The 12977-nt window shown below is 41.1% G+C and overlaps 1 protein-coding gene across 7 annotated transcripts; it reads left to right on the forward strand.

Moving 5' to 3' along the window:
• Positions 1–408: 408 nt before the first annotated feature.
• Positions 409–10630, forward strand: MARVELD2 (MARVEL domain containing 2). 7 transcript variants are annotated; one of them, XR_012621660.1, is made up of 8 exons: positions 409–1749; positions 3293–3325; positions 4429–4565; positions 5390–5561; positions 5992–6042; positions 6889–7894; positions 9196–9312; positions 10270–10630. XR_012621660.1 is itself a non-coding variant. In XM_074812706.1 (6 exons), exons 1-6 carry the CDS (start codon positions 610–612, stop codon positions 7003–7005), a joined length of 1650 nt encoding a protein of 549 aa, XP_074668807.1. In that variant the 5' UTR covers positions 409–609; the 3' UTR covers positions 7006–10630. The 7 variants fall into 7 exon arrangements, 2 of the variants coding, with proteins under 2 accessions (XP_074668807.1, XP_074668808.1); XR_012621658.1 differs by having other exon boundaries at positions 6889–9341; XR_012621659.1 differs by having other exon boundaries at positions 6889–9312.
• The last annotated feature ends 2347 nt before the right edge of the window (positions 10631–12977 follow it).

Below are 12977 nucleotides of genomic sequence, written 5' to 3' on the forward strand. Positions count from 1 at the left end.
CCGTGCTCTCCGCGTTCTGTACAAGTAAGTTCACAGTGCAGCATGCCGGTTTCCTCCTTAACCTGCAGTTTTGCAGGGGGAAAGAATAATCCCGTGTTTGAGGTAGGACACGAAAAAGCGGTTTTCATTTGTCCGAACGGTTTCCCTGTAACCGGGGCGGCTCCACCCACCCCCCCCCCCCCAAGTCACCAGGCTCAGCGGTCCCGCGGCGGCCTCGGCGCAGCTCCCCGCGGCCCGCAGCGGCGGCGGTGCAGCGGGCGGGACAGCGGCCGCTCCCCGCTGCAGGCCGGCCGCTCCCGGCTCGGGAAGGCCCGCCGCTGCCCGCCGCGGCTGCCCGCCCGGAAGCTCCCGCCGGCGCGGGCGGAGGCGCCTGGGCCGCCGCAGGTGAGGCCGCCCGGGTGGGGCGGGGCGGCGCAGCGCAGGTGCGGGTGCGCAGGGCGCGGCGCGGAGCGGCGGGTGCGCCCGGGCCGGGTCTCGCCAGGCGCTCTCCGCCGGGATCGTCCCTTTTCCTCCACCCGGCGTGGCACCGGCCGCCCTTCGGCCTCCGCAGCAGTTTCCTCTGTCGCGGGCACGAGAGGCGGCCGAGCGGGGCTGGGCCGGGCGCCAGCCATGTCGAGGAGCGCCAGCTCGGGGGGTGGGCGGCCCGGCAGGTCCCCGCTGCCCCGCGGGGCCGGCCCCGGCTGCCCGCTCCCGCGGGACGCGGAGCTGGGGGCCGCCGCCGCCCCCTTGCCGCCGCCCCCGCTGCCGCTGCAGCCCCCCTTCGGCCCTGACGCCTGCCCCGGGGAGGGCAGTCCCGGCCCGGGCAGTCCCGGCCCGAGCGGGCCGGCCGAGCTCAAGCCGGTCCGGCGGTTCATCCCGGACTCGTGGAAGAACTTCTTCAAAGGGAGGCGCAACAACGGCTCCAGCTGGGACAGCGCGGCCTCCGACATCAGGTACATCTCGGACGGGGTCGAGTGCTCGCCGCCGCCCTCCCCGGGCCCTCTGCAGCCGGAGCCCCGGTCGGTGCCCGGCTCTTACAAGGATCCGTACGGAGGATCGGGCGGGAGCTACCACTCGCGGAAGGAGGCCGAGGCCATGCTGCCCGCCGACCCCTTCGGGTCGCTGGAGCGGCGCGCTGCCACCGGCCGGGCGTACAGCGAGCGGGTGGAGGCCTACAACCTGCGGTACGCCTACATGAAGTCCTGGGCCGGCCTGCTCAGGATCCTCTGCGTGGCGGAGCTGCTGCTGGGCGCCGCCGTCTTCGCCTGCGTCACGGCCTACGTGCACAAGGACAACGAGTGGTACAACATGTTCGGGTACTCGCAGCCCTACGGCTACGGGGCCGGCGGCGCCTACGGAGGCTACTCCTACAGCGGACCCAAAACGCCCTTCATCCTGGTGGTGGCGGGAATGGCGTGGATAGTCACGATCGTGCTGCTGGTGCTGGGCATGTCGATGTACTACCGGACTATCCTCCTCGATTCCAACTGGTGGCCTCTGACCGAGTTCGGCATTAACGTCGCCTTGTTCTTTCTGTACATGTCGGCTGCCATAGTGTATGTAAACGATACCAACCGAGGTGGGCTCTGCTATTACCAGTTGTTTAAGACGCCGATAAATGCATCTTTTTGCCGCGTAGAGGGAGGTCAGACAGCCGCGATCATCTTCTTGTTTGTCACCGTGATCATCTATCTAATCAGTGCGGTGGTTTCTCTAAAGTTATGGAGGCATGAAGGAGCCAGGAGGCACAGGGAACTAATGGAACAGGAGGTGAGTCCCGAGTTACTCTGTGTCTACTGGGTATGCCGTGATGCGGAGCACTTGGAAGATCTTTCCATGCCGTAGACACAGTCCTGACAGGTGTCTTCTCAGCAGCAGGTCTTGGACGGTGAACTTCCACCAGTCTTAACAGTTTTTGATATCACCAAGTGAAAGGCATTTTTAAGATGTCTGATCCAAATTTTTGGACTTTTTTTTTTTTTGGTAAGGAGCTGGCTCTGTTCTGTTTGTAATACTCAGCTCTTCCTGTGTCAGCTGATGAACTACTTCCTGGTGTATATTTTCCAAACAAAGGAAGAAGTGAACAATATGCTTGTTCAGCTGTGCAGTAGAGTTAGGCTTAAAGCCACCTAGCATTTATTTGAAGACTGGGCTTTCAGCACATTAAGTGCTAGTGTGAATGACTGTAAGAACATGAAATACTGATTTTTACTTTGCAAGCAAAACTCCAAGTACTACTTTATTTTTACTTTTCAGCTTTCTTTACAATAGTTACCAGAAAATAATAGTAATAACAGAGTTGGCTAGATTTTGGTGTCTCAGATTTCAATCAATATCTTTATCACATCAAGTATTTAGCATTGCTGCTGGCCTTGCCCTTACTAGAAGTGTTCAATACTCAGCTGGTTAATGATAAACTGTAATTGCTCTCAGCTTGAGAATTCAGTCATTTGTGTAAAACCTCCTTCATGAGAAAAGACCACCAAAAAAAACTTTAAAAAATTAATAAAACTTAATATAGCATAAAAATGAATGTACGTGAGGCCTACATAAACCTAACTTAAGGAGCAGTCAGCATTTAAGTGATTTTAGTAGGAGTGACTTCAGACTGCAGTCACAGAGCAGAGGAAATGCAACTTTGATTTGCAGCATTTTCATTTAACGCTGGTTTTCATTTCACCATCTAATACAAAACTGAGACTCCCTATTTGAAAAGTACGTTGCAGCTCTTTGACAAAAGTTTTTTAATTTAACTTTTAATATGTCCAGCAAGAATGAGATGATTGCTGGAATTATACAGAAAGTGTCCAGTTGCTCTTCCCTGTTAGTATCCATGTTCTTTTATTCCAGTCACATAACATTTCTAAAGGGAATACTTCTGTAATACAGGTTAGGCTCTGGAGAGTGCTGTGCAAAACAGCTGCTGGTTGAGCTACTGGTTAGTGCAGTGTTGTGTTTTCTAGGCAATGAATTAGCCTGCAGAGTGTCAGTGAGTTAATACGGGCTGAAATGTGAAATAATGAAGGAGACTGGGAGGTGAATGAAGTATTTCCTGCAAGCTGTTCATTACAGCTGTGCTCTGGGAGATCCTGTTCTTGTTCTGCATTTTGGGTAGTGTTTTCGTTTCACCATTCTTAAACAGTCTTTAAATCAATTACTCTGTAAATATTCCTTATGCTAAACTTCTTTAAACCTAAATATAATGTAATTCTCTGTGCAGCGTGATTTTGGAAAAGTTTAGATTAAGAGTGTGTCCTGTTGCATACTATTTTTGCTGAAAACAAAACTTACAGTTCTTTCCATTTTTTGATAGATGAAAACACAGTCCTCTTTTCCAGAAAAGAAGGTAGGAAATTTTTCTGTTTACTGGTATTTCAAAATGGTTGTTCTTTTTCTTGTGACTATTTTGACCTATGTCTTTATTTACTTATTTGGCTTGGAAGAGATTAGGTTTAATTCTTTAATGTAGTCCAAACATTTTCCTACCTAGAAGATTCAGAAGAAGCTTGCAAAAAAGTTAACTACTAGTTAGACTAGGTTATAAAATCTACTGTAAATAGCAAATCTGATGACTGCCTCTGTGTGTTCTTACCCTCTTTTATGAAGTGACAAGTTCTGTAGTGTTTATCACAGAGTTTGGCAGACATGGCAGGTCATCTGATGTGCTGTAGGTTTTGGAGGCTCTTTCCTCCTGGCTGGCTGCTTAATTTGGAGGAGAGTCGGTGGAAGCACAGTGGGGAGGTGCTCTGTGAGTTGAGCTTGTTCCTGTGTCTCTGAGACGGCTCCCTCCATCCCTCCAAAGACCACCTTGCTGGTTTTGAAGTATCAGCAGTTAGTGCTTCTGCCGCACAAAGGTGCAGTTGCATACACTATAAAGACTGTGTATGATCTTAACAGCAGATGTTAATGATTTCTAAAGAATTGATGGTCTATTTATTTCAGTCATAAATGTCTCCTGTTAAATACTGTGAATTTCCCCAGTTGCTTCAGTACTGGATCAGGATCCTTTTTTATGTGTTCCAACAAGACTCCACATGCTTTTATTTCTGGATCAGGAGATAAATTGTGCAAAGGGAAAGGGAAACTCTGGAGAACTGAGTGATTCCTGTTCATTCACAAATTAGATGGATATCTGAGGAAACTTCCTTAAATCGTTTTTTTAAGACATCCAAGGCAAATCTTTCCAAGCCCCAAGAAGTATTTATCTGTCACTGGTACTGCTGTTAGGACAAACTGAAGACAGATACTGTGTGAGAAACATTACTGTAACTCTTTACTAATTTCCTAATTGCAATAAGGGTTGTAAGAAATAGCTATGATTTGCTTCTACTGCTGCTCAATACTTGTATCTCCATCTTCAAATGAGTTGGGTATTTTGTGGTTTATGTATATTGCATTTGAAGTAAAACCAACTTCATTAAGAACTAATTTTTTTTTCTTTTAAAACAGTATGAAAGTGATGACAGACCAAGAGAAGAGGTTACTTACAGGCAGCTTAAATCAGTGGAAAGAAAACCGGAACTACTTAATGGTCATATACCTGCAGGACACATTCCTAAACCTATTGTGATGCCAGACTACTTAGCGTAAGTGACTTGATTTTGATGAACAAACCTAATGGAGAATATTTGAATGATGTTTTTCACTCAGCATTTCTCATATATACACTCAGGGTTTCTCTGCCATGCATGTGCTATGGGAACTCACAATTCTTATCAAGTTAATGTTACAGATAGAGAGGATGGGTGCTGGTATCAATGGCATAGAACCAGTTAAATAAGTAAATAATCTTAAATCTAAAAAAACCCATCCAAACCTCAAATCGTAAAGCAGAATGTTATAATCTAGCAGGTACAAAAACTGCCAAAGGAACAGTAGACCACCACACAGACAATTTAGAAAAAAATAAAATACTTGGGAAATTACTTGTCTTTTTAGCCCCTGAAATTTGGCTATTTTTGTACTTTCTAGGTGCTAAATATGTAATGTGCTTCCTTTCAAAGGGTAGGCCTTTCCATGGTGAAGTATGAGATCATACTTTTTTATACTGTTTGCTGTAGACTAGGGCACAAACTGAAACACGAGAGGTTCCACCTGAATATTAGGAAAATCTGTTTCACTGTGAGGGTTAACACAGGTTGCCCAGAGAGCTTATGGAGTTTCCACCCTTGGAGATACTCAGAAACCCTCTGGACACAATCCTGGGCAAGACCAGATGACCTCCAGACATCCCTTCCAACCTCAGCCGTCTGTCATTCTGTGATTCTGTGATTTCAATGCTTTGTATATATGCAAATTTCAGCAGGTTATGAGGTTAGCAAACAATACAGAAGTACACTATCAAGATGAAGGGTCCATGTGTTTGTTGAATTCCTACCTCTAAGACTAGTCCTTGAAAACTTTTTTTAAGGAAATACCCAGCAATTCAAACAAATGAAATGCGAGACCGGTACAAAGCAGTATTCAATGACCAGTTTGCTGAGTATAAAGAACTGTCTGTGGAAGTTCATGCTGTATTAAAAAAGTTTGATGAGCTGGATGCATTGCTGAGACAGCTACCTCACCATCCTGAAAGCATATATGTAAGTACCTGTGAAGTGGGCTTGTGGAAAACAAGCGTGGTATTAGACAGTTTCTGACTGTCTTTAGGTAGGGCATAGTGTCTTGTAGTGCTGAAGGTGACTTAGTGGGAGAGAAAGTTTCCCTGAATATGTTACTTCTTGTTTGGTCATCAGTCTAGGTACCAAGTTGCAGTTAAGTTGTATAGATGATTTTTTGTTTTTTGTGGGTTTTTTTGGTGGGCTTTTTTTTTTTCATGCTAGTAGCTTTCAGTTTGAATGAGTTACAATTAGTGTACTTTCATTGTTTTTCAAGTACAAGATTTACAACTAAAATGTTACAACTAGAATGGATTGATCAAATAATTTTACTTCTGATGAGTGTTTTGTAGAATTTACATGAAGAAATGGAGCATACTGAAGGTGTTTAAAAATGTGTGGTCTCTCTCATTAGGAACAGGAAAGGATATCGAAAGTTCTGCAAGAATACAAGAAGAAGAAAAACGTGAGTGTTTTCAACTTTACATTGCTAGTGAATCTAATGAATAGCAAAGTGTAAATAGCCAACATGTCTGACACTAGGTACAATGCACTGACTGGCTCAGGGTATCTGTAGCTACTACAGGTCTTTGTATATTTCGTCTTATAAAACTTTGGCAAAGTTAGGACACAACTCCACCACTCCACTCATGCCAGCAACCTTTTTTGGGAATAATGATTCCGTTAGCTGGGGGGGAGGGGGTTGACCCAACAGTTAAATGTTTTCATCTTCTGAGAGTATGTCTCATCTCTTAGCATTCTGTATTTAGAAGACTGGTTATTTGGGGGGATCCAGTTCATTTATATACCATGACTGACACAGCCAATAGATAAGTTAACAACAGAAAACAGTCTTACCCTTGAATAGAAGTTTAGTATTTTCTTTGTGGTATGCAACTTGGACAGACTCTCAAAAAGTAACTTTCAGTGTAATACAAGAGGTTTCACTTTGCATTTTTAAATGTGGGCAGTAAATGTGTACCTGTGTTCCATTGAAAACGTAATACATTACAAGTACCTTTTTTTTTTTCCATGGAATTCAAATTTTGTGTCCATTTTTGTTAAACTTCATTGCATTTTTGGAGGAAGGGATTTATTAGACATTCCGCAAGACATCTATAAAATCTAAATTATGTAGTGGGATGTCATTTATATTTGCAGATTTCTGTTTAAAAACTGCTCTGTTTACTAAGTAACTACAGCATATAAAAGCAGAACCTCTTTTTCCAGCCTTTCATGAAGGTAATAGACTATTCTTTGAAGAGTCTGAAAGTGTAATATATTAATCTAAAGGTTTTTGTATTTTTGGCAGGATCCTGCATTTCTGGAGAAGAAGGAGCGTTGTGAATACCTAAAGAATAAGCTTTCTCACATAAAACAAAGAATTCAGGACTATGATAAAGTTATGAATTGGAATGTAGAAACTTAGCTGTGCCTTCACTTTGTGGATACTATTTTCTATTTTTTAAATCAATATGCATATTTTAAACTATTTATTTACTCTCAGAACAGTACACCTATGGGGATTGCTTAATCACTTTGTCACTTACTTAGATGTTGTACATTACTGCTAGGTTTTGTATGCAGATCCAATTTTAAATCAATGTAATGAAGTTATCAGATAAGTTTATAAAACCTATGCTAACATTCTGCTTTTATTAGACAGTATACAGCCTGGCCTCTTAAATATGAATACTTTATTTGAAAATGCTGTATTTGCGAACTTGCAAAGCCCACCAGAGAAAGCAGTTCTAAATACCGTGTCAAAAGTTTGCACAGAAATGTTGTTAACCATTTCAGATTTTATTTATAGGTTACATCTTAATGATACCAGAAGGAGCTGAGCTGTTCTTTCTGGCTGGGTTTTGGCATTAATCATTTTGGCTTAATCATGTTGAATAATTTTGGCAAGTTGAAAATTAGTTTAATAAGACTTTGTGTTGTATTTCCAAATGTTCTGCTGTATGTCAGAAATTATTTGGAATTTCACCCAATAAGAGATGCAAAATAACTTTCTATTTAAGCAGCCATAGTTGGGGGGGGGGGGGTGTTGCTGTTTGGTTTTGTTTGGGGGTTTTTTGTTTATTCCCCTCTTTAGAGGTGATGCAACACATTTATACACGGTGTTAAAGAAATAGAGATACAGGATGAGACTCATTTTAGTGTTCCATTAGTGCTGCTATAGGCCAATAAGCTCTGCATACCGTTTCTGGGCCATTTTATTAGGAATCCATGGATTTAAAGGCAAAACACTTTATTCTTCATCAGCAAGTAACAGGATTTTTTGTCTAGGCAGCAGCTGTTTGTGCATTCAGAGAGTAAGTACAGCAAAATTAATTCTCATTCAAAGTGTAAATTATTAGTATCCTTTATAAGGCTAGGTAAAATGTTTTAATAGGCAGGCTTTCCAGAGCATATCTGCATAAATTCAATATATATTTTTATATTTTATCTTGGGGATAGGTTTGTATATGCAGATGTTTTCATAAGCCAGTAAATTTTCTCTTTGTATACTTTTTCACATCTTTGTTTACTTTTTTTACTTTTTAAAATTGTTAGAAGCATTGATAGTTTCTTTGTACAGTTTTCTACAACTGCAATTTGTCTGTTCTGAAATATATTTTAATTTGAAAGAAAACCCACCAGTGTAGCCATGTTATTCTATTGCTTATAAAGGCAGTTTGTTAGAAAAAGGTTGCTCTGATTAAGGTTATTTCAAATTTTTGTTAGCAATCATTTTTTCTTTAAAAGAAAGTTTTCAACTTTTGCCTTAATTTAAAGGCAAGACATCAGGAAAGCTGTTTCCAGTTTAGAATGGTGATGGTAGTACCACCTCTGTTCTTCAGTACTGGAAATGGATTAATATACCTCGCTCTGGCAGTTCTATCCCTTCTGATTTTTGAGCCCTTATCATTCACACAGCAATCCTGATGGCTACGAAACCACCTTCATATTTATAAAGTTGACATTCCAATTTTAACAGCCACTTAATGCCAGGTGTTTTAGTGGATTAAGTAAATAACACAAGACACCGTGAGAACACTGAGAGAATTTGAGAACTTGGCACCTCTTCATTTGAAAGCCTTCAGTCTCATCTACCTGGAAGGTGTCTCAATATTTTCATCAGTCTGAAATCAGACAGCCAGTGATATCCCTTGTTGTCCCTCTCTTATCAGGTGTATCTCTCTAGTTCAGGTTTCTGTTCTTTTCAAAGAAGAGGAAACCTCTCTACCTTATAAAGGAACTGGGCCAAGTTTTATACCTGTTGTGCTGTATACTTGTTAAAGTTTTCTTGTAAGAGAGGTCCTTGTCCAGATCCCTTCAATCTAAATGACCTTCCACTGTACACCCAGGTTTTTCGTTTTTTCTCAGTGGGAGTTCTGATTAATACAAGTTAAGAATCAGCTGATGTTCATAAAGTGGTAAAAAGAAGCTGAGTCATGTTTTCTTTGGAAGAGTCACTGTCTGCACCCTTAGTAGGTCTTCCCCCTGTAGGACACTGAGACACAGTTCCAGTCTCCCTTTGACAGTGACCTGTTCTGGTCTCTGAGAAGCTGTCTCCTGGTCCCTCAGACAGTGCCTGCATAGCCTCTTCAGAACCATTGCACTTTTTCTGCAGTTTCCAACAAATGGGTTGGGAAGAGGCGACACCATGCCTGTGGCTGGAAGGGGGAAATAAAACATGCGGAGACAGCTGTGTGTGGATTGCTCCACGTTTCCTAGCAAGGTGCCACAGGTGTGTCTGAGTGGATTTTCCAAAAGCTGGTAAGAGAAGATATGTAGGAATATTCCCTTCTGCCAGCCTTTTGGGTTTCAAATAGGATTAGTGCAGTGCATGGCACTGGGGTGTGCTGAGCATGGTGCCCCAGGAGAAGGCATTTACCTTCACAGTTTAGAAGGTCCAGCAGGGCAACATGTTGCAGCCATTACAGTGTGCTACTTGCTTGGTCCTGGATCTGTTAGGACCTCACGGTAACAGGCACTTTTGGTCATACAATTGGTGAGCTGGTTTTGCTCTAGCCTAATAACGGAGGTCTGAAAAGGGTCTTGTCAACAGTGCCCTGAACATGCCAAAGAAAAAGTATTAGTCTAAGAAACATTTTTATCTCTCAGAAATTGAGATTAATGAAATAACAATTAATGGCTGGGAGTTGAAGCCAGGGAAATGCAAGACAGAAATTAGGAGGAAATTGAGTGAGAAATGGTTACAATCAGAATTATCAGGGAAAGTGGTCTCTTGATATCCTTAAAGAATAGAAGGTGTACTTCAGATAAAACTAAAGTTACTAGATGATTATCACCTTGGTCTCTCTAGTCTTAGTCTCTCTAGTCTCAATTTTGTGAATCTACATTGTTGCATGTATGTGTAAACAGTCTGCTATGCAGTCTTAACTCATGTGACTGGGTTTTTGCAGAAGGTAGTTAAACATTTATTTGAATCTTACCAAGTCATACTGCCCTCCATGAGTGGGCATACAGTGTCCTCTCAGTTACAGCCAGTCCTCGGACACCGAGTGTATACAGCAAGATCTTTTATCCTTCAGTTTTCCTCTTAGAAAATACCCACCTGGCTCCATAGATCTACAAAGGGAAATAAATGTCCAAGAGACTTACAGTTTTGGGGAATGTCATAGTTTTTAAACTGGACTTGAATAAATTAATAAAAGGGCTTTTTTTTTGTCTTGATAAACAGCTGGATATCCTTGATCAAGATAACTGTAGGAACATCTGCATGCTCTTTTCTAATCTGTACATTTTTACAGAGCAGATAAAGCAGCACCTAACAAATGTCACCAAAAGATTGTATCGCATAGTAGCGTGGACTGACTTTCATGACAGCATATCAACTAAAAATACTTGTAGCAATGGAAAACCTAATTGATTTGAAATTGTAGAAGAAGCTATCCAGTATTTAGTTTATTAATCTCAAAATTGTGGTGGGATTTGAAGCATTTGCACAATCATAATCTACAAAATTATTGTATATCCTGTGTTCCTGTCCAGCATTGAAATTCTTGACCTTGACAATAAAAAATATCCCTGTTCTGAAAGAAGTCTCATTTCTCTCTTCTATTAAAATTGTCAGCTTGCAGCCATTTTTCCATTTTCACATTTTGTAAGTTGGACTTCTTCCTACTTAAGAAAGGATGGCATGTGATCTAATGGGAGTAGATCAAACTACAACTTCATTTTGGTTCCTAGAAGCAAATCTTGATTTCTTAAACTAAAGAATTCCCCTTTTTCCATCTTCAGTAGTTTTCATTGCTTTCCTTCAAAATATCTTGGATTTTTCCCAGGTATGGTTTCATTGAAAGCTAATTCATTTCTCCTCTGTTTCCCCTTTATTGAACCATACAGAGGCAGTAAGTTTTTCCTCACTGCTACTTCAGGAAATGTTAATACTGTTTAAATGTTTTCTTCCTCATCTATTGTCTTACTTGGATGCAGAGTGACACCCCTTAAAAACGGAAGCTTGGCAAATTTCCTGTAATTCGAGAGGTCGAACCCAGCCTTGGCATACTTCCACTGTATCCAGTAATGTTATGATTCCTTTGCAGAGAAATTGGCTAAAACTATTTCTAGATTGATTGAGCTAATCCTCACTATGATGCTTACGAAATGGAAACTCCTTGTGACATGAGATGGATCACTGCTGCTCAGAATTATTTTCGGTAGAAGCAAAACATAATCACGTAACATCAAAATACCTGAAACTAATTTGTTACCTCTTTTTGTATTTTACCTGTTACCTGAAAAGATCTCAAATTCTTTCTGCACATGAAAGAGTATATTTTTGCGTAACTGCATTTTATGCTTTCTTGTGGTAACTGCATTGTGTTATGGGAAAGCAAACATTTGCAAGCTTTTAAAACTAATTTGAGACATTTGTACAGTTCTAGAATATACACTGTAGTCCTGTTTAAATACAGATAAAGACCTTGTGGAATTCCCAGAACATGAAAAATGGCTGTGATGTATTCTTTCATCCTGAAAGATTGCTTATTCCTTACTATTCCTAAAATATGTGCACTCTGTGGATGTTACTGGGTTTCCTCCTCTTTACCTATAATTGAATAGTTACAGTAATTTTCCTTTTCTACCACTGTATGTCATAGTCTGTTCTGGAGATACATAAAAATTACGTATCGGCATGTGTAAATTATATGCAAATAATTTTTTTCTTTTTCACAGCACATTTCATATCTTGGTAGTTTTGCATGTTTGATAGTTCTGATCCTGTTTTTCTATTAGCAAGTTTGTTCTGCTAACAAATCTGTCCCTCTGTTCCCTTATACTCTCTGGTTTTTTTCCCTGCTGCGTCATTCTCACAAAGGCCAATCCCTCCTCTGGCAACATTTTGTCACTATGTCATCTTCTCAAGTACTCTCAAGTATGCTTTTCTTGTATTTAAACAAATCATTCTCTAGGTTTAACATTAACAACTTTCTGTTTTAAACTCTGAATGTAGGGACCATGTTGTGCTTCATTTCACATCAACTGGTATGATATTACTGCAGAATTGTCAATTTCTGAGCATAGCAAAGTAAGAGTAATAGAAGGTTACTGTTACATAGTTAAATGTAGTTTTATAATATTTACTACAGTAGTTGTGAAAGGTGATTAGTTAACATCTGTAAGTTTAACAATGCATTTTCAGTGAGACAAGCACAACCTGTTTTCTGCCTGCATATGAAGATAATCACTATTACAAGTGCTTTCAGATTTCTTGGAGAGAACAGTAAAAGTCCCTCCTGGATCTATGTACCATCTGAACACACACTGTTTCTACTGGGTGTTAAAACTGTCACTGATTTTCTTCCTGATCCTTTCTTTTAGTGACTAGTCAGAGTTTTGTGTGTGCAAACAAAATAGCCTGTTGCCCTATTTTGAAAAGTGAGTGAAAAGGAAATGCTGTAGCTTCAGGAAGATTTCGTCTCCAAGAAATCCCTACATTACATCTTCTAGTCTAGACTTGTCCTATTTTATAGACCAAAAATAAACTTTTCCAAAGTTTCATCGGCATGTATGGGTAGAACTCATCCAGCCCAGCACCATTCTACTACATTAATATTTCAAAACCTCTCTGCTCTAATGGGTAATGCTAAGAGCTGCTGGATATGAACTAGAGTCCTTCTTGTATCTTTCTGGCCACCTTTAAAAATAAATGGTATGCTTGCAAAGGAGTCAAACAGTAAATTTAAAGATACTGGAAAGTGGAATGTACACAACATTTAGTGAAAAATAATTTCTTTTGGTCAGAGCAATTAGCACACTCACTTAATGGAATACAGAGCACCATGACCCACTTTTTAAATAGAAGTGCTAGTTAACTGTTCAGAGTTTTGTAGTGATAGCTTATTAAAAGAAATCCCCAAAGAAAGCTATCACAGTGAAACAAGA

This window comes from Strix aluco, chromosome Z, assembly GCF_031877795.1.
Source record: "Strix aluco isolate bStrAlu1 chromosome Z, bStrAlu1.hap1, whole genome shotgun sequence".
Classification (NCBI taxonomy): domain Eukaryota; kingdom Metazoa; phylum Chordata; class Aves; order Strigiformes; family Strigidae; genus Strix; species Strix aluco.